At 48.9% G+C, this 24,900-nt stretch overlaps 1 protein-coding gene across 1 annotated transcript in view; it reads right to left on the bottom strand.

Moving 5' to 3' along the window:
- The window catches only part of Slc28a1 (solute carrier family 28 member 1), a 41,252-nt gene that overhangs the window by 921 nt on the left and 15,431 nt on the right, over positions 1–24,900 (bottom strand). Inside the window, exons 8-14 of the mRNA XM_051148816.1 lie at positions 16,884–16,964; positions 14,363–14,443; positions 12,867–12,992; positions 7,043–7,173; positions 3,347–3,515; positions 3,047–3,244; positions 93–174 (exon numbers count right to left, since the gene is read on the bottom strand). Of these exons, the coding sequence (XP_051004773.1) occupies positions 93–174; positions 3,047–3,244; positions 3,347–3,515; positions 7,043–7,173; positions 12,867–12,992; positions 14,363–14,443; positions 16,884–16,964 (868 nt within the window). The remainder of the gene's footprint in view (positions 1–92; positions 175–3,046; positions 3,245–3,346; positions 3,516–7,042; positions 7,174–12,866; positions 12,993–14,362; positions 14,444–16,883; positions 16,965–24,900) is intronic.

Raw genomic sequence — 24,900 nt, 5'->3', positions numbered from 1 at the left:
CCCGGCTCCCGGCTCCCGGCTCCCGGCTCCCGGCTCCCGGCTCCCGGCTCCCGGCTCCCGGCTCCCGGCTGCGGCAGAGCCCAGAGACTCACTCAGGCCTCCCAGCATGATGCCGATGGAGCTGAAGTTGGCGAATCCACAGAGGGCATATGTCGTCAGGATTTCTGCTCTGACCTGAAAACACAGATTACAAGGAGGCCTCACCCCAGGACATGACGCTTCCCTGGCTTTAATTCACTCAATTCCTTTATGGTCTTGGCCTTAGAGCCACTTAAAGTCAGCTCATATTTCACTACCCACCCCCCCCCAAAAGGCAAGCCCCTCTCTCATCTGTTCTGCAGCCTGAATCCTTAGCATCTCTTGCTTTGTGTTTTCGAGACAGACCTCAGTAAGGCCCAAGCTTCCCTCAAGCTTATTATGTCAAGGCTGATCTCATGCCCTTGTCTTCCTGCGTCTGCCTCTGCAGTTACCATGCCCAGTTTGTAAGGCGCTGAGGAATCGAACCTAGGGCTTCACGAATGCTAGGCAAGCATTCTACGAGCTGAGCTATGTCCCCCACCCAATTACCAGCTTTTGGGGATCTGATTCAGGCTGGTTCAGTGCCAAGGGCACTCTGAGGACACCCCTTCTGCCAACCCTGCAGCCTCTTGTTTCTTTCTGGTCACTGCAAACACCTGTAAACCCAGAGCTCAATTCAGGCAATCCGCTGGAGTGGGTCCCAGCGCTGTACAGTCAGGCACCGGGAATCCAACCTGCCTCGCTTCTCAGCTTGTTCCCACCGTGGTCAGCCTAAGCAAGTCAGCAGCCTCTCCAGGTTTCAATTTCTACATCTGGAGTGTGGGAATAAAAGTGCTTGCCTGAGCCAGATGTGGTGGCGCATCCCTTTAATCCCAGCACTCAGGAGGCAAAGGCAGGCGATCTCTGTGAGTCCAAGGCCAGCCTGGTCTACAAAGTCCAGGATAGCCAGGGCTCTGTTATACAGAGAATCCTTGTCTCAAAAAAAGCAGAAACAAAAACAACCAACCAACAAACAAATAAATTCTTTCAAACAAAATGAAAGGGCAAAATAGGAAAACAATTAAAAAATCCATAATAGAATCCAGGCCTGGTGGCTTGGGACTTGTACTCCTAGTTATGTGGAGGCAGGAGGATTGTGAATTAAAGGCTTCCCTGAGTAACCTAATAAGGCTTTGTCTCAAAGCAAAAATTAAAACATTTGTAAAGGTAAGAAAACTTTCCTAGAATTCTTTTTTAATCACTTTTTTAAAAAATGCAGTCCTGGAGCTTGAACCCAGGGCTTTGTGCATGCTATTCAAGCTCTCAGCCAAATGAGCTACATCTCAGCCCCCAAACTTGCTTTTAAATACAGACTTCCGGTGCTGCTCTGCTTCTAGTGGTGACTGTAGTGAGACACACGGAAGTGGTACCTCCCCACCACACACTAGTTAGGAAAGCTGCTGCTGGAGGGCTCTGCATGGGGTGCTGCCCACCCACACCTCAGGAGGCAGGAAGTATGCCTTCCACACATGGAGATATTCATTTTGATATTGTCATACACGCATCCAAATAAGGAGTTCACAGAATTACCTGACAGCACAAGACTGGGAAAGATGGTAAGATATTCACATGTGGGCCTTGAGATGGCTCAGCAGGTAAATTGCTGTGGCTAAGAAACTCCTGGAAATTGTCTTTTGGCTTCCATATGTGTGACATGGCATGTGTGTACACACGCACACACGCGTGCATGCGCAAACACACACAGGCACACACACATGCTGAAATAATTAGTATCATATATTTTAAAGATACTTGAATTTTGGAGCCAGTCATGGTGGCAAACACCTTTGTTTTGTTTATTTTTGGTTTTTCAAGACAGGGTTTCTCTGTGTAGCCTTGGCTGTTCTGGGACTCACTCTGTAGACCAGGCTGGCCTTGAACTCACACAGATTCAGCACCTCTGCCTCCTGAGTGCTGGAATTAAAGGTGTGCACCTCTGCCTCCCGAGTGCTGGAATTAAAGGTGTGTGCCACCACCACCCAGCGGTGGCACACACCTTTAATTCCAGCATTCAGGAGGCAAAGGCTAGCCTGGTCTACAGAGAGAGTTTCAGGACAGCCAAGGGTACACAGAAAAACTCAGTCTCTAAAAACCAAAACAAGCTGAGTGGGTGGTGGTGCACGCCTTTAATCCCAGCACTTGGGAGGCAGAGGCAGGTGGATCGCTGTGAGTTCAAGGCTAGCCTGGTCTACAAATGAGTCTAGGATAGCCAAGGCTACACAGATAAACCATATTTGGGGGGGGGGGGATTGAGATGTACTCTGAATAAATTAATTTTAAAAAAAAAGAAAGAAACTCAAACAAAACAAAACAAACAAACAAACAAGATAAATAAATGTCAAATGGTGCGTAGCTCAGTGTTTAACGTGCATGAGAGCCTAGTTCAGTCTCCAGCTCTGAAAATAAAAGGCTACATACATCATGATGAGGAGGAGGAGCAATGGCTACCATGTTCTGTGGATAAGAGCTGTGTAAAGTCTGTCTTAGGAAGAACAACAAGAAGAAGACAAGGAACAAAAACAGCTGGGCGTGGTTTTGGAATAACCGTTAACAAAAAAGCAGAGCCCAGGCTGTGCACCGTGTACATCGTCAGGGGCTGTGGTGGAGGGTCTTCTAGCTCACCCATTCTTCTAGCTCACTGGACACTCGCACACACTCCTTTGGGGTAGAAGTGTCAGGTATCACACACACCCAACCCCACCCCCACCAACCCCCAACCCCATTTTCCAAAAGCGAGGCAAGGCACAATAGCTCACTCAAGGCTAAAGCGTGTGGTCTTTCTGGAACCTGGTCTCAGACAAACCTTTTTCTGCAACCCATCATGTGTCCCTGATGCTGAAGAGAGATGATGGCTGAGCCTGTCTGGTCTCCTGGGAGAGCAGGCTATAGAAGGCTAAGCACCACCTCAGTGTGTCTCGGGCAGGCCCAGGGAAACACAAGTAATTGCCAGGGGCCCTTGGACTCCCGCCAGGAAGGGATCAGGCCTTACAGAGATCCACTGTTTCTTGTCACCAAGCCACTCCTCAGCCCCTGCCAGGCGGCGCTGCTTGTACTGCGAAAGCTCTTGATAGGCCACAAACTCATTCAGAAACAGCTTGATGCCCAGCAACTCAGCCACCACGGGACAGTCCTCCCAGGCCACACCCATCAAGAAGGCCACAGGCCGCAGGACGTAGGAGCAGATGAGCTGAGGATAAAAAGGCAAGAGAGCTGGGTAGGACAGAGGGCTCCTCTGGGTGCCCAGCTATTATTTCCTGGTCTGAGGCCATCCCCTCTACCACAGCCACACCTGGAAGCTGAGTCCCTGGACATCCACCATGTCCCCCAGCCAGGAGAGGGCAGCGTTGATGAAGGCCAGTACAGCCAGGAAGGCAATCAGATTGGCAGCAATGTTGGCAACGACCTTCACTGAGATGGCAGCCCCGGCGCTGGCTGCTTCCACGAGGTTCTGAGCGTCTCTACCATTGGGATCAACAGGTGTCATTACTAGGGCGTCCCTAAGAGCTGTAAAGGGCCCACCTCATAAGTTCAAAGGGGAACCTTGGACAGGGGGCTTCAGAACCAAGGAGGCTTGTATTCTTTCTGAGCCAAGGGGAGAGAAGAACTTTATAGGAGGGGGTGGGGGGGGGGGGAACCTGCTGATCAAAGAATGAAGAGATGCCCAGGTGTCTGGGCTGTGCTGCGAGATACAAGTTGATAGTTCCGTGTGTCTCTGGCCACTTGAAAGCAGGCTGGTCCTAACTAAGTTGTATTGTAAATGTAGTATACCCCTCAGATTTTGGGGATTTGAGAAGAGGGAGAGGAGAGGAAAGTGTCATAGTGTCTTAGTTTTTTTGTTTTGGGTTGGTTTTTTTTTTTTTTTTTTTTTCAAGACAGGGTTTCTCTGTATATCCCTGGCTGTCCTGGACTCACTTTGTAGACCAGCCTGGCCTCGAACTCACATCGATCCACCTGCTTCTGCCTCCCAAGTACTGGGATTAAAGGTGTGTGCCACCATGCCTGGCTTATTATTTGGGTTTTTGTTTGTTTGTTTGTTTGTTTGTTTTGAGACAAGGTCTCTCTGTGTAGCCCTGGCTGTTCTGGAATTCATTATATAGACCAGTTCAAAGACCCACCTGCCTCCCAGGTGCCAAGACTAAAGGCCTATGCCATTATGTCTTACTATTTTATCGATCACATGGTGAAATGAAAATGTTTTTGATATATTGGATTGAGCAAAATATTTTATGAGCCTGTGTATCTCTTTATTTTTAAAAAGAGGCCAGCTGGGCATGGTGGTACATGCCTGTAATCCCAGCACTCAGGGAGACAGAGGCAGGAGGATCTCTGAGTTTGAGGCCAGCCTGGTCTACAAAGTGAGTCCAGGACAGCCAAGGCTACACAGAGAAACCCTGTCTTGGAAAACAGAGAGAGAGAGAGAGAGAGAGAGAGAGAGAGAGAGAGAGAGAGAGAGAGAGAGAGAGAGCAGAAGACATAAGGGCACACACCTTTAATTCCAGCAGATCTCAGTAAGTTCTAGGCCAGCCTGGTCTACACAAGCTGGGAAGGGAAACTATGTCTAAAAAAGAAGATGCTTGCTGCGGAGGCTGACACGTGAGTCTGGTGCTCAGAACCCACATGGGAAAAGCAGAGACTGCCTCCCACAAGAGTTGGCTGGACCAGCCTGCTTTCAAGTGGCCAGAGATGCACTGAGCTATCAACTACTATCTTGTAGGTCAGCCCAGAAACCTGGGTCTTTTCTCTGTGACCAGCAGCCCCTTTTCCTTCTTGAAGTTCTTTTCTTTCCCTGTCTCAGAAAGAAAATGAGGCCCCTCTGATTATCCTGTAACCTCCACGTAATTGCTGTGGCACACATGCACCCACACATGCACCCACACAATAAGTGAGATGCAATAAAAAGACATCTAGGGCCTGGAAAGGTATCTCTGCAGGAGAGAGCACTTGCTGCTTGCAGAAGACCCAAGTTTAGTCCCCAGCACCTACTTGGAGGCTTATAACTATCCCTAACTCTAGTTCTCGGTGATCTGGTGCCTTCTGATGTCCGTGAGCACCAGGCATACATGCAGTAAACCACTCATATACATAACAATAAAAAGAAATAAGCCAGATCTGGAGAGATGGCTCAGAGGTTAAGAGCACTGACTGCTCTTCCGGAGGTTCTGAGTTCAATTCCCAGCAACCACATGGTGGCTCACAACCATCTATAATGTGATCTGATGCCCTCTTCTGTTATGCAGGTGTAGATGCAGGCAGAGCACTGTATACACAATAAATAAATGAACATTTAAAAAAAAGAAAGAAGACTTTAAATATATATATATTAAAATATATTAAAAGAGGTTTGCTAGAAAATATAAAATAAAGGTTAGAGATATAATTCAACTGGTAGAATGCTTGCCTAGCATGAGCAAAGCTCTGGATTTGACCCAGCAGCCCATAAATTGGGTATGCTAGTCCGCACCTGTAACCCCAGCACTGAGGTAGTGGAGACAGGAGGATCAGAAGCTCAGGGTCAGCCATCTTCAGATACACAGTCAGTTTGAGACAGGATGAGATACCTTGCCTCAAAAACAGGAAGGGGGGGCAGGAGAAGAGGAAAAGGAGGAGGAGAAGGAGGGACAACAGGAGGAGAGGATGAGGAAGAGGAAGGCGAGAGCCATGGTTTACAGTCTATTTCCACGGGGCAGCGCCTCAGGAGCTGTGAGGTTTGGATTGCCAGTTGTGTTGTCTTTTCAGCTTCTGAGCATGGGGAGTGTTGAGACAGGGTTTCGTGGAGCCGAGACTGACCTGGAATTTACTATGTCGTAAGGATGGCCTCTGATCCCCAACCCTCCCGCCTCCGCCTCCCAGGTGCTGGGATTACTGACATATCACACCACAGCCAGCTTCTTTCCAACATTGGTAAAGGGTTGGTTGTTGATGATGGGTGGCCTTAGGAGCCTGGCATTCCTCCTGTCAACGTGAGGCTGCCACCTGGCGGTCATAGACCAGACAAGCAGAGAAGGTGACAGGGAGCAACACCGGGACACACCAGGTGCTGAGCCACACTTGTGAACCTTGACCAGACCGCTTTTTCTTGCTGGTCAGAAACAGATTATAATTTGAAAAGTGGAATCAATGCTTCTCGTTGTTGTTTTTCTTTGTTTTGTTCTGTTGATGCAGCCTTGTTGACCTTGCTATGTAGCCAGGCTGGCACTGAACTCTCTATTTTCCGACATCAATAGCCTCAGCAAGTGTGTTCAGGCTAGAGGGATGGCTCACAGGTTAAGAGTAACTGGCTGAGCCTGGCGGTGGTACACACCTTTAATACCAGTATTTAATTTAGGAGGCAGCGGCAGGCAGATTTCTGTGAGTATGAGGAAAAGCGAGAGTTCCAGGACAGCCAAGGCTACAATAGAGAAACCCTGTCTTAAATAACAAAAAACAAACAAAATCAGTAATTGGCTGCACTTCCAGAGGACCCGAGTTCGATTCCCAGCACCCACATAGAGGCTCACAACCATCTATAACTCCAGTTCCAGGGAATTCTACACTCTCTTCTGGCCTCCTCAAGCACATAGTATGGACACACACACACAGGCAAATACTCATAAGCATTAAGTAAATAAATAAGTTCTTTAAAAAAAAAAAAAAAAGGAGTGTTTGGATTCAGTGGTTGAAAGCATTTTAGTGTCCTTTCAGAGGTCCTGAGTTCAATTCCCAGCAACCACAGTGTGGTTCACAACCATCTGTCATGAGATCTGATTTCCCTGATGTGCATGAAGGCAGAGCACTCGTATATATAAAAATGTATGAATAAATAAATTACAAAAGGAGAGAGAGAAAGTGAGAGCGTGTGTTCTCATGAGAAGCCACACCAAGGCAGTGATAGAAGAGAAAGAGCCTACGCTCCATGGAAGACGGAAATGAGTCAAGGACAGCGCTGCTCCTCTCCACCTCTGCTTCCACACCAGTGCCCTCTCAGAAAGCCCCCTGCTGCACTCACCCATATGTCAGCTTCACTCCTTCCTCACTCCGGAACTTGGACTCCTCCACCTCCGGGTAAACCAGCTTGGACAGGGCCAAAGCACAAGGGGCCGCCATTACAGAGGCAGCAATTAAGGAGGCAGCATCAATCTGCAAGAGCAACAGAGGGGTGAGCCAGGGCTGGTAGTCGTGTAGCACTTGCTTAGCGTGAGTGAAGCCCTGGGTTTGAACCCCGTAAGGAGGCATACAGGTGCGTGCTTGTAATCCCAGCATTCAGGAAGTGGAAACAGAAATTCAAAGTCATCCTCAGCTACATAGTGAGTTCAAGGTCAGCCTGAGACCCTATCTCAAAATATAAATAAATAAATATGTAACTAACTAATGAAATAAACAAATAAGAAGGACAGGTAGAGGAAATGTGGTGGCAAAGGGCCACGTTCTTTGCCCCGTTAGTATGACTTCACTGTATCACTGCTGGCGTGGCCATCACTAATCTCTTTGATGTTCGGAGGATCTTCCAGTGCTTCTGCAAGAGCCCATGAGATGGCTGAGCAGACAAAGATGCTTGCCGCTAAGCCTAACGACCTGAGGTCAACATGGTAGAAGGAGAGAACTGATTCCTGCAAGTTGTCCTCTTCCACACACATACACACATATATATATACACATAAGTAAGATACACATGAAAAATAACAAAAAAGAGTGGTTACTGTTTCCTATTAAAAATAAATAAATAAAGCCCGGCAGTGGTGGCTCACGCTTTTAATCCCAGCACTTGAGAGGCAGAGGCAGGTAGATAGCTGTGAGTTCAAGGCCAGCTTGGTCTAAAAAGTGAGTCTAGGACAGTCAAGGCTATACAGAGAAACCCTGTCTCAACAAAACAAAACAAACAAACAAAAACTGGGCTGGAGAGATGGCTCAGCAGTTAAGAGGCCTGCAGGTGTACGTGCTGATAGAGCACTGTGTACATAAAATAAATAAATAAATCTTAAACAAAAAACAAAAACAAAAAAAACTTCTGCAAGGTAGGCAGAGCAAGTGATGCTAGCCCATTTACAGGCAAGGAAACTGAGTCCCCAGAGGAGTAACCATGACTTGCTCAAGATAAAGGAAGAAGAAAAAAATTAAATTCCAATGTGGACTTGGCTCCGACTTCATGGGTCGTCCTCTTCTCCCAGGCTGTCTCTCTTTGACCACTGATTTCCACTGGTTGAGGAGTTTGGGACAGATTCAGTCAATGTACCAGAAGTGAGAGACGGGAGGGATGAAACAGGTAGCCTATCCCAGCCTCTGCGTTGCTTATGTCCTGGTATAGGGGTGCAACCCCAATTATTCGATCTTTGAATACTTATGGTAACAAGGATCTCACCACTTCTGAGCAGCCTGTCACACTCACTCCTATGTTAGGGAACTCTTTTTCAGGGAGTCAGCTTCCTTCAATAGGCCTGGATGTACCGGGCCTGTCTCTGGGAATCACACTGGACAATTACCCCAACAAAATGGCAAAACAACACCAATTCTGGGGAGAGGGAGACTTCCAAAACACACACTCTCGCTGCTCCAGAGACAGATGAGACAGCCTTCCCTCAGGGCGCTATTCAGCATATTGGAGCTGATATCACCAGCAGGTTAATCCATCAATACTGAGGACACTCAGGAGGGGAAGCCTGGCTGGGGGAAGTAGGCCACTGGGACACCTGCAAGGGCACATCTTGCGCCAAGACTCTTCCTCTTTGTCTTTCTGCTACCATACCCTCTCTGTCACGATCCATCTCAATACAAGCCCACAGTGATGGGGCAAAGCAAGTACGGGTGGAAACCTCTAAAGGTGTGATGATAAATGAAATGAATCTCCATTTTCAACTGTTTCTCTGGGGTGCTGTGTCCTCGTAACAGAAAGCGTACCCACATACCGTGAAAGTGAACAGCAAGAGCCCCCCCCCCCCCCCTTGGCTGTCACAAGCACTAGATGACAAGTCTGGGACTCCAGTCCTTCCTGGATAAAAGGCAGTCCAGGTTGGTACCCTCTTTGGCTGCCCAGCTCCAGTGTTCTCAGCGCCTCACCTGTAATCTGGGGGCTCCTCTATTTACCAGTCAGCACCCTGACCTCTTCCTTCAGCTTGAAGAGTGCACCCAGTTGGTCATCTTGGACCTTAATGGGAGGGGGACACATATTCCAGAGCCATTGCAGCCACAGCCTCAAATCTCACCAAGGTCATTCTTGCTCTACAGGGAGAGGTAGAGTCTTGTGTGTAGGCAGAGAAGTCAGCTTCTCCCCACACCAGCCCATTGTGGCCCCTGTGTGCCCCACCCCCACCCCGCTCCAGGAGGACAGTCAAGAATGCCTTCCATCCCAGCCCCCAGCCCACCTTCTACCTTCTGGAAATAGAGGACAGAAGCACATCACCTTTTAGAAAGGTGTTGAGTGAGAAAGAAATTATAAAAGAGCCAGGCACAGGAGAGGTTTCTGATCTTAACATGGCCGATTTCTTAGCACCTCGCTAAGTGGTCTCTGCCATCTTTAGTCCATCTACTGTGGCCAGGTAGCCAGTACATCTGCCCATTTTACAGATGTGGAAACTAAGCAAAAGAGTCACTCTGCCCACTCAGGATCTTGCAGACCCTGTTCCACATGAGGCCAATTCAATAAGAAACATGAGTGGCCAACTGTTGAGTGAGCTTGGGTTTAGAGACCCTTGCACCAAGAGACCAGTGTGTTTGGGTTTGCAGTAAAAGCTACTATCTATTCTAGAACCTTTGGAACAACAGCGTACTTGGGAAATGTATGTGGAGGTCACAACAAAACGATTCAGTCAAGTGGCATTTGGGACTGTGTAACAAAAGAGAAGAGCTAAGCTGGCACTGTCCAATACAGACACAACAGAGACCATATTTATAATTTGACACCTGCCATGTTCTTTTAGATAGAATATTGCATAGCCCAGGCTAGCCTCAAAGTTGCCTGTGCAGTTGATGGTGGCCTCAGATCTGTGATCTTTCTCTTCTACCTCCCAGATGTTGAGCCTACAAGACAAGTAACAACACCACACATAAAAACACCAACACATTTGCTGTGGCCAGTAGCCACATTCTTAAAAGTGCAAAGAAAGCTAGGCCTAGGGGTGTAAGTCTGTAGTGCTAATTATTTGGGAGGCTGGGGCAAGAGGTCACCAATTCAAGGCCAATCTAAGTAATTCAGTGAGAGATTCTTTTTTTAAAAAAACTGGGGGACAGCCGGGCATGGTAGCACATGCCTTTAATCCCAGCACACAGGAGGCAGAGGCAGGTGGATCTCTGTGAGTTTGAGGCCAGCCTGGTCTACACAGCCAAAGCTACACAGAGAAACCTTGTCTTGGCGGGGGCGGGAGGGGGGGGAGAATCTGGGAGTCTCTATGGGAAGGTGGTTGAGAGAACTGGGCAGGCAGCTAGGCAGTGACAGCTAAGGGCAGGTGGGGGCAGAAGAGAGCTTCTCCAGAGCCAGGGAGTACAAGGTCTGCCTGTTAGGTGCTTTTCCAAACCCTGCTATGATTGCAGCCTGAGGCTTTCACCCTGAAGCCCTGTGGCAGCCTCTGCACATCCTATAGAGCCACAGAGAAGAGGTGGTCAGCCTGTCAGCTGGGAGGAAGACGTCCCTGGAGCCAGACCTGGACTCCTGACTGAAAAAGAGAAGGAAGGGGCTGAGCTTTCAGCCAGATGGTGTAAAAGGGACAAAGGTCTTCCAGTATGGATGGTCTCTGACTTACTGGCTCAAATACTTTTTACGTCAAGGTGGTATTAAAGTGATAAGCGTTCTGTAGGAATTGTACTTGGCATTTTGAACTGTGTGTGATCTTTCCCAGGCTAGCCAAATGCACTGGGGCGCTTTCTTATAATGCTGGTGGCAGCAGCCAGCCAAGCCTTAGATCCAGATCTGTCCCACAGGGCAGGGGAAGGCTTGGTGCTAACAGTGTACTGTCTATTATGCAGCTGGTTGGACATATTCCATGCATTTCCAACTGATGTGTTTACTGGGCATAGCCCCACTGTATGTCCAATATAGCCTTCTGTTCCTAAGTTTTCTTTTTTGTTTTATTTAATTTTGTCCTATATAGTGTTTCACTATGTGACCATGACTGGCCTTGAACTGTTGATTTTCCTGACTCAGCTTCTGGAGTGCTGAGGTCACAGGTGGTGACAGATGTATGTTTTATTTATTTGTTTCTCTTTTTTTTGTTTGTTTGTTTGTGTTTTTGTTTTGGTTTGTTTTTCCAGACAGGGTTTCTCTTGTAGTCCTGGCTGTCCTGGACTCACTTTGTAGACCAAGCTTGCCTTGAACTCACAAGCTGGCCTTGAATTGCCTGCCTCTGCCTCCTGAGTGCTGGGATCAAAGGCATGCACCACCATTACCTGGCTTTATTTTGTGTCTTTTAGGGCTTCCCAGATGGTAGGTAAGCACTACATGTGAAATATAGCCCTTGCCTTTTAAGTCCTAGTTAATGCCTGGAGGTCTCTGTGAACCTCATGTGACTAGAAAGGACATGGGGACAATACTTAAGACTGACCAGGAGGCCCAGAGTGAAGTCAAGACATTTAAAGACCTTAAGATAGGAAAGCAGTGTGCCTGCTGTGTCACTGGGAGAAACAGTTCCACCAACAAAGTTGGGGTTTCCATCTTGTCTGTTTTGTTTTTTTCTTTGTTTGACTTTTGATCTCAGTCGGTGGAGTGCTTGCCTGGTATACGCGAGGCCCTGAATCTAAACTGCAGCACCACATAAGCCAGGTTTGGAGGTGCATGTCTGTAACCCTAAGCCTTGGGATAGGACAGCAGGCCAACCTGGAATACACTGGGAATCCCTGCCTTAAAAACACCAAAGTTGGACATTGTTCTGAGGACCTTTAATCTCAGCTCTTGGAAGACAAAGGCAGGAGGATCTCTGTGAGTTCAAGGCCAGCCTGGTTTATGTAGACAGTTCCAGGACAGCCAGGGCTACAATAGAGAAACCATGTCTCAAAACAAACTAAACACCAAACCAAGCTGGGCTTGGTGGTGCACACCTTCTTAGCCAGAGCACTGGGGGAGCTGAGGCAGGCAAATAGATCTCTGAGTTTGAAGCCAGGCTCCATAGTAAGCTCCAGGCAAGCCAAGGCTACATACTGAGACCCTGTCTCAAAAACAACAACAACAACAACCAAATCCAAAACAAATACTCCATTCACTCCCATAACAACCGAAGACATCTTTGATAGTTACCAAGGAAAACAATAAACAAATCGAAGTTTTGAGTGTGAAAGCACAAACGTATGCACAGCATTTCACAAGAGCGTCCGTGCCAGACATGATCAGGGACAATCAAAAGTTCTTCTCTGCCCATGCTCCTGTATTTGTGAATTAAGGGCCTGATTCATACTACAGGACTGGCCCATGAAAGGATTATGATATACAGTCTCATTTAGGAGGGCAGATCTCTCCCTAGCCTAGATGTGGGACTACAGGAAAAATGAGCGTGCACGTTGGAGTCAGATAGATCTGGGTTCAATTCCTGGCTTTACATTAAGGGTTATTAATGTATTCTCTGAGCCCCAATGTGCTTATCTATAAGATGGGGATATTAAAGCACTCAGCATAGTGCCTGATACATAGTAAGAGCTTAGTAAAGGGAATTCTGGGAATCGGTCCCAGCGGCCATGTGAGATGGCTAAGCAAGTGGTTTAGCCCAGTAAGCCTGCCTTGCTCGGGCAAAGCTGGGCTTTTAGACAGAGAGGGCACACCCTGTGCCTGCTGTGACTTGGGGTTGTCTGGGGCTTCCAGAAAGGCAATTTCAGGGCTTTGGCATAGCCATCAAGCAGAGAAAGGTTCTACGTACCCCAAAGGAGATGTAAGCGCCTAGGAGGCTGCCGGCAATAGTAGCATAGCCTCCGGTCATAACAACGTGAACTTCAGAGAGTGTCATGTCTGCTAGGTAGGGCCGGATCAACAGAGGAGCTTCGGTCTACAAACAAGTCAAATGGCAGACAATGAGCTGAGGTGGTGGTATGGCTGGGCGCTCTCCTCGCCGCCCTTGAGTCGCAGAGGAGGAAACAGAAGCGTGGCTTCCTGTTCTGCTGAGCCTCTCTGGACATCACTGTCCTCCCACCTCTGTGGCAGGACCTCCAGACCACACTCCCTGTGTGGCTATGGTTACAACTCGACACAGAAAGGCTCCCCATTTTCCAGGGGCGCAAACAGAGGCTTGGGAGGGGAAGCAAGCCTGGGGCTGTCACTAAGAAAGGGGCCAGGCATGCAATAGGCATTTTCTTTGGGGTCTATGGGAGAAATCTGGGCCCCTCTTCATTTGTCCCGCCCAGCTATGGGGCCCCTGGCATTCTCGGTACTGCTTTACAGGTTAGGGAGATGGGAGTACAATGGTTGACCTTTGCTGTCCACGTGGCCGGATTTAGAATCACCACAGAAACACAGCTCTTGGTGCGCCTGTAAGGGTGCTTTCAAACGGCTCTAACTGAGGAGGTACTGTCCCCCTACCCTGAATGTGGATGGCACCATCTCATAGACTGGGCCCCCAGAAAGAATACCAAGTAGAAAGAGAGCTGAGCACCAGCCTCCCTCTCGCTCCGTGTCCACAGTGTGTCCAGCGTCCTCACACTTGGCTACCATGCCTTCTCTGCCATTAGAGACTGTACCTCTAAACTGTGAGTTAAAGCAAACACTTCCTTCCTTCCTTAAGTTGTTTCTGTAGGCTATTTCATCACAGAGACAAGAAAAGTAACCAATACAGCGAAGGGACAGAACTCCTTCCTGGGAGCAGGAAAAGGGTGTGTGTGTGTGGTGGGGGGACCCAAGGAGAGGTGATACAGGTAACAAAAAGGGCCCAGGTAGACGTATGCTGTGATTTTAGAGGGTGATAGAATTTATGAGATATGTGAGAAAGAAAGCTTCATGGTTAGGTTTCTCTGTGTAGCCCTGGCCGTCCTGGACTCACTTTGTAGACCAAGTTGGCCTCGAACTCACAGAAATCCACTTGCCTCTACCTCCCAAGTGCTGGGATTAAAAGGCGTGCACCACCACACCTGGCCCGGCAAAAAGCCGCTTTGAGGGTGTGGCACTGGGTCAATGTTAAGTGAGAACAGAAGGTGCCAACTACACAGACTGGAGGCTCAGCCATCCAGACAGATCAAAGGCCCTGGGACAGGAATAAGCTCCACCATGTTTGAGAAGTACTGATGTTGAGGAGGAAGATGTTGTCTATCATATCTGTGTGTGAGGACTAGCTTGACGTGGGGACAGGTTCAAATGGTTCTCCCTTGAATTAAATTGGATCCTTGCCCCCCCCCCCAATCTCTTTGGGGTAGCTTCAGTACCCACCTGGCTCACAAAGATATTTCCTGCCACACTCAGGGTCTCAGTGGCCGAGGTGCCCATGGTGACCTGCATCAGCCAGGCAATCTGGAAAAAAAAAAACAAGAGTACTCATGAGTCAGAAAGAGCTGGGGGTGACAGTAACTTAGAAGTTTTCCTTCCAGCCCAGGCCCTGCTGTGGTTTGAATGGCCTCTCCAGAAGTTGTGTTGAAATTTAATTAGCACCGGGGCAGGATGAAGAGGCGATCAGGGGTACTGGGGAGATGGTTCCATCAGTCAGGTGTACTTCTCCTGTTCCAGCATCCACCTGTAATGCCAGCACTGGGGAGGCGGGGGCAGAGGGATTCCTGGGGCCTAGGCAAATCAGGGAGTGCCAGGTTCAGTGAGATTCTATCTTAGAAAATGAGATGGAGTGTCCGCAAACTAGCTCAACAGGTAAAGGCCCACATACTGGAAAGAGAGAGCCAACTTGCACAAGTTGTCTTCTGACTACTACACAAGTCTGTGACATACATAAGACACACATATCCTGGTCTACAAAGACAGCCACATGGAGAAACCCTGTCTCAAAAAAAAAAAAAAAGACACACAAGCACTGTGTGTGTGTGTGTGTGTGTGTGTGTGTGTGTGTGTGTGTGTGTGCAGGTGCCTGAGGCTTGGAGAAAAAGGCATTTGATCCCCTGGAGCTAGAGGTCCAGGGAGTTGTGAGCTACCAAGGTGAATACTCGGAACCTAACTGTGTCCTCTGCAAGAACAATACATATTCTTAACTGCTAGGCCATCTTTCCAGGCCTGGATAAATAATTAAAAAGCAAAACAAAACAAAACAAAAAAAACCTGTTAGTGCTGGACATGGTGGCATACATTTTTAATCCAACACTCAGGAGGCAGAGGCAGGCAGGTAGATTTCTGTGAATTCGAGGCCAGCCTGGTCTACATAGTGAGTTCCAGGCCAGCCAGAGCTACATAATAAGACTCTGTTTTTTTTTAAAAAAGTTTAAATTCATTCACCATAATGTCTAGTGTAGTTTTCCTCAGTTACCTCACTAGAGACTTCCTTTTCTAAGTAAAATTTGGTAGCAAGCCAGGGTCTAGAGTTCAACAGAAAACGGTTTGGAACACACTGTACTAGAAAGTTTTTCTCTGCAATGTTTTTGCCCTAACACCGCCTCTCAGCCTGTCCTTGGGTAGCCTGTTCCTAGACCGGTTGCCACTAGCCTGGTCTCCTCTCTTCTTCCAGTCCAGGCCCATGATCCTTCCGGCCTTCTGCCCTGCTGTGGAAGGTGTGGATTCAAGCCCTTGCACTTTCCTGCTCACAGTGCGCCCTTTGTCCAAGCCCACAGCCAAGCACAGATCTCCACATCACCTCATTTGGACTTTGCAGGGTATGCTTGTAACATAACCATGGGTCATTTTTTATCCTTGCTGCCATCCAAAGGTGCTGATTTATTCTGAGCTCTGTTGGCTAAAACCTTGGCATCTTTTGGCCAGATCTGATGCTTTCAAATGTTCTACAATGCTATCTCCTGCATGCAGGTCTTATAAACCTAAGCACGTTTGGACTGCCAAGATGACTCAGCAGGCAAGGGTGCTCACTCCTTGCCAAGCCTGACAACCTGAGTTTGATCCCTGGTACCACATGGCAGAAGGAGTCTTTTGATCTCCATGGGTGCATTCTGGTATGTACGCATGTGCACATGTACACAAGCACACAGGTACACATGCACATTCAACAAACAAACTAGCTAATGAATAAACAAATAAATGTAATTCTCTCTCTCTCTCTCTCTCTCTCTCTCTCTCTCTCTCTCTCTCTCTCTCTCTTCAAGACAGGGTTTCTCTGTATAGCATTGACTGTCCTAGAACTTGCTCTGTAGACGAGGCTGGCCTCAAACTCAGAGATATGCCTGTCTTTGCCTCCCAAGTGCTGGGATTAAAGGTTTGTGCCATCACGACCCATCTTTTAAAAGTAAGCATATTTATAACAGCTAAGTCTGGCCAATGTGGCCTGGTGTTATAATCTCTCAGGATCATTTTTGTATAAATAATTTCCCCCTTAAAGCTTGTGTTGCCTCATAGACCCCTAACTGTTCCTCCCATAGAGACAGCATTGGATTTTTGTGCCATTTTCCCCCAGTATCAGGACAAGAGACCTTTTTTTTTTTTTTTTTTTTTTTTTTTTTTTTTTTGAGACAGACTTTCTCTGTATAACAGCTCTGGCTGCCCTGGAAGTTGCTCTGTAGTCCAAGCTGGCCTCCAACTCACAGAGATCCACCTGCCGCTGCCTCCCAAGTGCTGGGATGAAATTGAAGGGATTTTTGGTGAGCAATGTACTCAGAGAGAAGGTGAAGTGTGAGAGCAAAACATTCTGGAAGGCATGGCCTTCAGGAGCAAGAGCCTCTGGGAGGGTATGGACCCTGGAATTCTGGGAACAGAGGATGCTGAAGGCAGGGGCATCCTGGGATGGCGGGAATTCTACAAGGCTGTGAACCTGGCAGAAGAATCACACACAGGTCTGAAGACTCACCTTCAGGATCACCCACTGCATGAGGCCCACATAGTACAGAACTGACATGACACAGCTGAAGAAAACAATGATGGGCAAGACCTGGCGGGAAACAGAAGACGCTGGGTTAGAGGTATGGGGCAGGGCCCAGGAGACAGCCTTGTCTCTCACAGGTCTGCCAGGTACAGGGAGAAGCTCTGAGGTCAGTCAGTACAAGAGTCCCGGGTGATCACACTGTCTCCCCTGTTCTTAGTAAGCCATCTGAAGGCCACCCTCCCTCTGTTCCCCAACACAAGCCTGTGCTGGGCTGTGAGACTGGCTGCCTTTTACCATCTGCTTCTTTACCTCTAGCGGAAGGAGAAATCCTAGGATTGTCATGAAGGGTAAGGGAGGTGGCTCAGGTCTAGCACACTCACAGACTCTTGTCCTTCCACATGAGCTCAGCCTGGGCTGGGACTCTGGCCTGGTTGGCATCCCTGTACTCTGGGCCAGAATGAGGGGACACTATTGTGGCTTTCTGCTTCTCCTCATGGCTGTCAGGCTTGGAGCATCTCGTCCTGTCACCCCGTTTCCTTTACAGTCACGCCAGGACCCTCACACCCATTCCTTCCCTCCCACATCTACAGCCCACCCCAGGGGTTTGGGTTTTCTGTTTTGTTTTTGTTTGCTTGCTTGCTTGCTACAGCTCTTTTGTTTATTTTGGTTTTTCTTTTTCTTTCTTTTTATTTTTATTTTTATTTTTATTTTATGTGTTTTGCATGTGTGCCTGCAGGCCAGAAGAGGGCATCAGATTCCAGTACAGAGGGTTGTGAGCCACCATGTAGATGCTAGGAACTGAACTCAGGACCTCTGGAAGAACAGACAGTGCTCTTATCCACTGAGCCATCTCTCCAGCCCTTTTATTTTGGATTTTCGAGACTGGGTTTCTCTGTGTAGCGCTGGCTGTGCTGGACTTGATTTGTAGACCAGGCTGGTCTTGAACTCATAGCAACCCACCTGCCTTTGCCTCCCTGAGTACTGCGATTAAAGGCATGCCCCACCACGCCCTTCTGCAGCTCTTTTATTTATTTATTCTTAAAGATTTGTTTTATTGTTATAATTGTATGCGTATGGAGGGGTGTGGCATACGCACACAAGTGCAGGTTCCTGCAGAAACCGAAAGAGGGCATCAGATACCCTGGAGCTGTAATACAGGAGGTCATAATCACAGATGCTGGGAACCAAACCTGTGTCCTCTGCAAGTGCAACGCATGCTCTTATGTGCTGAACCATCTCTCCAGCCCTGACTGCAGCTCATCCATAGCAGCAGAACTTGCGTGTCTTTTGACAGAGGGCTAATTTAGCCCACAGCATGGCTACACCTGGCAAGCTAATGTCCGGAAGTGAGAACAAGGAAACGCTGAAACGCTCGGAGTCTGTTGAGAAGCTTGCACCCAAGTCCTAAGCCTTCCCTTAATGCTCCTGCTGAAAATAAAAACAGGGAATAGGAAAGAAGGCGGAAGCTCCCTGTGGGAACGTGCGAGACGGTTCCCAAGACAGGGGAAAGGAGAGGCTTACCCTAGGCATGTTCTGTGGTATTACGTGAGGGAGAGGCAGGAGGTTTGTGTAGACATAGACATCATTTGGAGGGCTTACAAGTGACAGCAGGCATCTGAACGTGTGTGGCTGAGGCTCAGGGCCCGGGGACATATGCCCCTTAGGTTCTTCTTCCCAGTGGCGTGTTTGTCCTATCCATGTGTTTTTCAAATAGTTCAAAAGTCCTGCAAAGTTGCTAATAATATGGGAATTTTCTCTCATTAAAAAGTGGGAAAGTTGGGCTGGAGAGGTGGCTCAGAGGTTAAGAGCACTGCCTGCTCTTCCAGAGGTCCTGAGTTCAATTCACAGCAACCACATGGTGGTTCACAGCCATCTGTAATGAGATCTGGTGCCCTCTTCTGGCATGGAGGTGTACATGCAGGCAGAAAACTGTAAACATAATCTTTTTTTAAAAAAATTTTTTTAAAGGGGGAAAAAAGTGGGCAGGTTGTGCTGCATGGTGGCGGCACACACCTTTAATCCCAGCACTCAGGAGGCACTTTGAGTTAGAGGCCAACCTGATCAGCAAGTGACTTTCAGGACATCAAGGGCTACACTGAGAAATCCTGTATCTAAAAACAACCTCCCCCACCGCCCCCCCCAAAAAAAACCAGGAAAGTTGGAATATTAAACCATGAGAGGGAGGCAACAAGATGGCTCAGCCAATAAAGGTGCTTGCCACCAACCTGGCCGCCTGGGTTCCATCCCTGGGGCCCACATGGCAGAAGAGAGAATCAACTTGTTGTTTTCTGACTTCAACACTGGTACTGAGGCAGGTGCATTTACACACACACACACACACACACACACACACACACACACACACACACACAGAAGCACATTCTCACACACACTAATACACACACTCACTATGAACACACAGACGTGTGCACACATGAACAGACACATACTCACACAGACATGCATATTCTCTCTCTCTCACACACACACACACACACACATACACGCTCATGCAATTACACTCATACTTGCACACAGACACTCAGGCACACACTCTCACACACAGAACACATATACAGACACACTCACAAACACATACTGAATATATCTTTTTAAAAAGGAAAAAAAGGCACCACTTTTAAATGTAAACAAACACATCTACCCTGTGTGCCAAGGCCATAGGGAATTTGGTTTTCTTTTCTTTTCTTTTCTTTCTTTAAAAACAAACAAACAAACAAACAAAACAGGTTTTCACTGTTTTTGACAGCCCTGGCTGTCCTGGAACTTGTAGGCCTTGAACTCACAGAGCTATTCCTGCCTCTGCCTCTGGAGTGCTGGGATTAAAGGTCTGCGCCACCACTGCCCAGCTGTTTTTTGTTGTTGTTTGTTTGTTTTGATTTTTTTGTTTGTTTGTTTTTCTCTTTAATTTCTGAATTTCTCAACTGGTCCTATAATTTCTTCTTTCTTTTTATTTCATGGCTGCTGAGGATCCAACCCAGGGCTCCATGCATGCTCTGCAAGTGCCTACCCCATGCTCAGTTCCTGGCCCCTGTTGCTCTGTCTTTCTCTAACGCAGACATTTCTCAAGGAGGGAACAAAGGGCGGTGAGAGCCGAGGCAGTGAGTGAGAGCCGAGGGATGGTCGATTTAGTTTTGAACGTGGTGGCTTTGGGAGGTCCACAGAATCTCTGAGTGCAATGTCCTACTTGATACAAGGGTGCAGGGCTAAGAGGCAACACAGCATGGGGACTGGATTTGGAACTTGGTCCATAAGAAACGTAGTTGAGGCCATTGCAATGGCTCAGCAGATAAATGCTTGTCACCAAGCCTGATGGCCTGAGACAGACCCTGGAGACCCACATGCTAGGAAAGAACCAATTCTCTCAAACTGTCCTCTCACTTTCACATACACATGGTGGTACACCCTTACTCAATTAATTAAAGGTTTTTTTTTTTTTTAATGTGTACCGCCTGCATGTACACCTGCACGCCAGAAGAGGGCACCAGATCTCATTATAGATGGTTGTGAGCCATCATGCGGTTGCTGGGAATTGAACTCAGGACCTTTGGAGGAACAGCCAGTGCTCTTAACCTCTGAGCCATCTCTCCAGCCCCTTAAAGTTATTTTAAAAGGAAAAAAGATGATGAGGTCCAGCTGAAGTAACAGAACAAGTGCCACTCATGGAAAACTGCTGACGTGTGCAGAGCAGGGCCCTGGGGCTTGTAATTGCTAAGGCAAGTGGAGAATAAAGAGTCTAGGAGACTGAGGACATTCAGAGGTAGAGCGGCCAAAAGAACGACAAAGACCAAGCAGGCATGGCCGATCATCTGTGAGGGAGCCTCACTCAGCGCTGGGGCAAGACAGTGCTTGAGACAGACTTTGGGAGTTAGCAAGCTGCCTAGCTAGGTAAGAGCGGGGTCAGAAGAGAGGTGTGAACACAGACCAGAAGCCAAGCCGCGTAACATGTCGTAATGGATGGGCAGCACTTCCGGGACGCCAAGCTGGCGCTCGGGAGCGGACAGGCGGGCAGGGCCGGGGTGCGGGAGGCTGAAGAGCAAGGTTATGTGTGTTTTGAAAAGGGAGAGCCTTGCACAATCTCTCTGGAACAAGTAGATGGTGGTAGGCGGAGGCAAAGATCTGCTCCCACCACCCAGCCGAGGAGGAGAAAGGAGTCTAGTCTGGCCGAGAGCTCCCCTCCCTCTGTCTTCAGCCATGTAAGGAGAGGAGAGCAGATTTATGACCAGGAAGGGAGATTTCTGAGCAGAACGTGACCGCGGCCGTGCTCTGCTCTCCGCTCTCCTTCCTAACCTCTGGAACACTGAGGAACGGGTTTCAGTTGTTTGTGAGCCAGCATGCCTATAGTTTTTCATCCTAGCATCCCATACTCTGAGGACGTTGCTCCAGAGTCTCCACTGCACCACACCCTTGGACCAACTTCATCCAGCCTGGAACTCAAACCTATTCAAACTGGCTTTCTTCCCTCCCTCCCTCCCTCCCTCCCTTCCCCGCCCCTCCCCCCCCCCCCCCCCCCATCCCAGGCCCTTCCTTTCAGCCTCGCCACTCAGTCTCTGCTCTCTTCCCACCCCATCTTACTGTTTACCTGAGGGGATTAGAGTCGGCCTTAGGCAGTGATGCCCCTAAACTCTGGGGACATGAAAAGTTTCTTTCACCTTAGGGGCTCCTCGTGGGGGAGCAGTTGAACAACACTACTTAGCTGAGTAGGTGGCGCCTGAGCCAGCGGCTGCAGCCATCCGTTGTGAGTGTACTCCTGGGTCAGCCAGACCCAGGGAGAAGGCAGGAGCTGGGGGGTGGGGGGGTTTGAGGAGGGGAGCATAGGGGGATTGGGTGGAAAGTTACTAGAAGGGAGAGGGAGCCAAAGCAGGGGTGGGGACAGGGATGGGAGGGGTGACTAATCAAGCAGATACAGCCAGGAGAAGGACACCACGTGGACTGTGCCGGACTCTGGGCCCAGGAGAGGCTGAAGGAGTCCCAGGGTGACTCTACTTCCCGGAGAAAAGATCATCTGGACTAGATCCCAGCAGGAGACAGCCTGGGTTCTGAAAAAAATCTGCAGGGACTCAGGGAAGGCTTCCCAGAGTGGCTGCCAGCCAGAGCCTTAGACCAGAGCCTGAGCTTCACAGGAAGAGAGCCTCGGGTTCCACCCAGCAGCAACAGAGCCAGCCTACCTGGAGGGCAAGGCTCAAGGTTGAAAGGGGTGTGTGTGGAGGGAGGGGTGTGAGGAGCCGGTGGGGCTGCTCTTCCAGAGGACCTGGGGGTTCAATTCCCAGCACCCACGTGGCAGCTCACACCTGTCTGTTAACTCCAAGATCTGACACCCTTGCACAGACACACATGCAGGCAAAACAGCAATGCACATAAAATAAAAATAAATAAAACTTAAAAAAAAGAAAGGTGTGTTTGTGTTTGTGTGTGTGTGTGTGTGTGTGTGTGTGTGTGTGTGTGTGTGTGTGTAGGTATGTACCTTGTTAAGGCTGCCTTTGGCTAACACACTGACCAGGACTTTATCAGCAGGACTGACCTCCCAGGAGCCAGGGAATTGCTAGCACTAAACTGCAAACTGCTGGGGCTAGTCAGAGATAAGCCATGTGCTACCCTTCCTCTATCTGAATAATGAATCTTCATGTATTTTGTTAGCATGAGTGCGTCCCTGCTGTTATTAAAGGTGCTTCTGGGTTTGCAGGGCAAACACACCATTGCTGGTGTCTCCTGAGTGTGAGAAAAACAAAAACAAAAACGCTGACTCTTGTCAAGGGCAGTGACAAGTCTAACCCCGGACTGCTCTGCCTTCCTGGGTGATGGTGGCCAACTTCTTCCCAGGCCTCGGTTAGCCCTTCTGGAAGTCACAAGGGAGGTCAAAAGCCACAGAACTCTTGCCCAGCACTGACCGTTGAGGTTCAGTGGTTCTAAAGGGTGATTTGAGGAGAGACAAGTGGCAGGTATGTGCCTGTTCTTCCAGAGCAGAGGGAGCAGCCGCCACCAGAGTGGAGAGGACACAGCAGCTACACACACACACACACACACACACACACACACACACACACACACACACACACACACCCCACCCTGCCCCGGCAACACTTGACAGTCTGGAATGTGGCCTCTGGGAGAACAGGCTGCTGTCCTGGAGCCCCGTCGTGTTTTTCTTTTGCTCTAGTGGTTTTTCTGCGCATCAACAACCACCTTTCCCACTGTCAGCCTGTGGGCGGTGTACTTCTAGCTGATAGCTCAGCTGTGCACTGTCAGCTAGGACAAAGGCCACTCCACAGGAACTATTGAGGAAGTGGGTCTCTGTCTCTGTTTATCTCTCTGTGTCTCTGTGTCTGTCTTTCTGTCTGTCTCTGTCTCTGTGTGTGTGTGTGTGTGTGTGTGTGTCTGTCTGTCTGTCTCTCAGTCTCACTCACTCTCTGCTCTCTTTCTCCCTCCCTCCCACCCTTCTCCCATCTTCCCTCCTCCTTTCTAAGGTTGCTAAACCCTGGTAAGTATTTGACATCACCCTAAGACTGCCTGCCCATAGCTAAAACCAGGACAGAGACAAGATCAGACCAAGGCACATAGATCCCAGGTCATGTTGGGCACCTGGCCCAGCAGGACCTGAAGTTTCTGTATTTCCCAAGCATAGAAATTAATCTTTTGTAATAATAATAATAAAAAGAAATTAACCTTTTTGTGTCCCCAAAGCCAGTTTTAGTTTGTCTGTCTGCATACACATCTCATTAACAAAAGAGTTAAACTCTGGTCAGGAGGTACAACCCAGATTCCCAGAAATAGCCCGAGGTTGTGGCCATGAGACTCTAAGGAAGGGAACCAATCAGAGGTTTCATGCCCACCATTGCATTCCCCAGATGGGAGGCCATCTCTTATCACTGCTCTGGTCCTATACTAGACCCCCAACACAGGCTTGGAACACTCAGGGGTCCTCTAGAAATCTAGCTGTCTGCCTTAGTTTCCAGTGCCTGCCTCTCCTGGTAAATACTCCAAAAGGTGCATTTTTTTTTTCTTCTTGTCATTTTTGTTTTTTGAAGCAGGGTTTCTCTGTGTAGCCCCAGCTGTCCTGAACTGTCTCTGTCAACCAGCCTAGCCTTGGACTGAGATACTCTTGCCTCCTCCTGCTGGGATGAAAGGTGTGTGCCACCACACCCTCACCAAAGGATGCAGTTGCTAAGGCTTGCTTCCACTCAATCAGGCGGCTTCAGCCCCATAACTACCCCCCTGCGCCCCCCCCCACCCCCTACCCCGCGCTTCAGAGCAGACCGGCAAGAGCTCCAGCTGGGGGATACAAGGTAACTACTGGTTCAAGCATGGTCCTATTATCCAAGGCAGCCAATCAGAATCCTGCCCAGGACTTGTCCAGCTGCAGAGAGTCAGTGCTCCCTGGCTGATGTGCTGCGTGAACATCTGGTGTTGATGGGGTAAACAGTGTGTGAGGGACGAACCGACCCTGAAGGCCAAGCAGAGGGGGCCTGAGGCTGCAGCTGTTCTGGCCTTTGCCAGCTCCACCTGCCCTTCCAGTTTGTGAGCCAGGAAGCAGCCCTGCCCCCTCCTCCTGGGGGAAGCTAGGTGCCACCCTGAACCAGCAATCCCGAAGAATGCAACCTCTTAGAAGCTAGGAGGAGAACACAAGTTCCACGACCCAGAGCCCCTTGCCGCCTGAGAAAGGGGCTCTAATGTCGGGGGTGGGGGGGGGGGGGGGATGGGGGGGGGGCCAGGCACAGAAACTGGAAAACCAAGACCATTGGCTGGGGCTCCAATCTTGACTCATTAGCGTCCTCGTGACTTTGCAGAAGTGTCAGTCACTCTGAGCCTCAGACTCCTCATCTATGAAGGGACAATCGGATTTTCTCTGAAGGGTTGGGGTGAGGCTGAGATGAAGTCTGGCCGCAGTTCTCTGTAAGCTGTAGCTGTTATTAGGTTTTCTTCCCCTTCCTCCCATGCTAAGCTTTTTGTCTTCTCTTCCCCTAGCACAGGGGTTCTCAACCTTCCT

The sequence above is a fragment of the Acomys russatus genome, chromosome 7, assembly GCF_903995435.1.
Source record: "Acomys russatus chromosome 7, mAcoRus1.1, whole genome shotgun sequence".
NCBI lineage: Eukaryota > Metazoa > Chordata > Mammalia > Rodentia > Muridae > Acomys > Acomys russatus.
The sequence above is the reverse complement of the archived record's forward strand: the minus strand, read 5'-3'. Positions and strand labels throughout refer to the sequence as shown.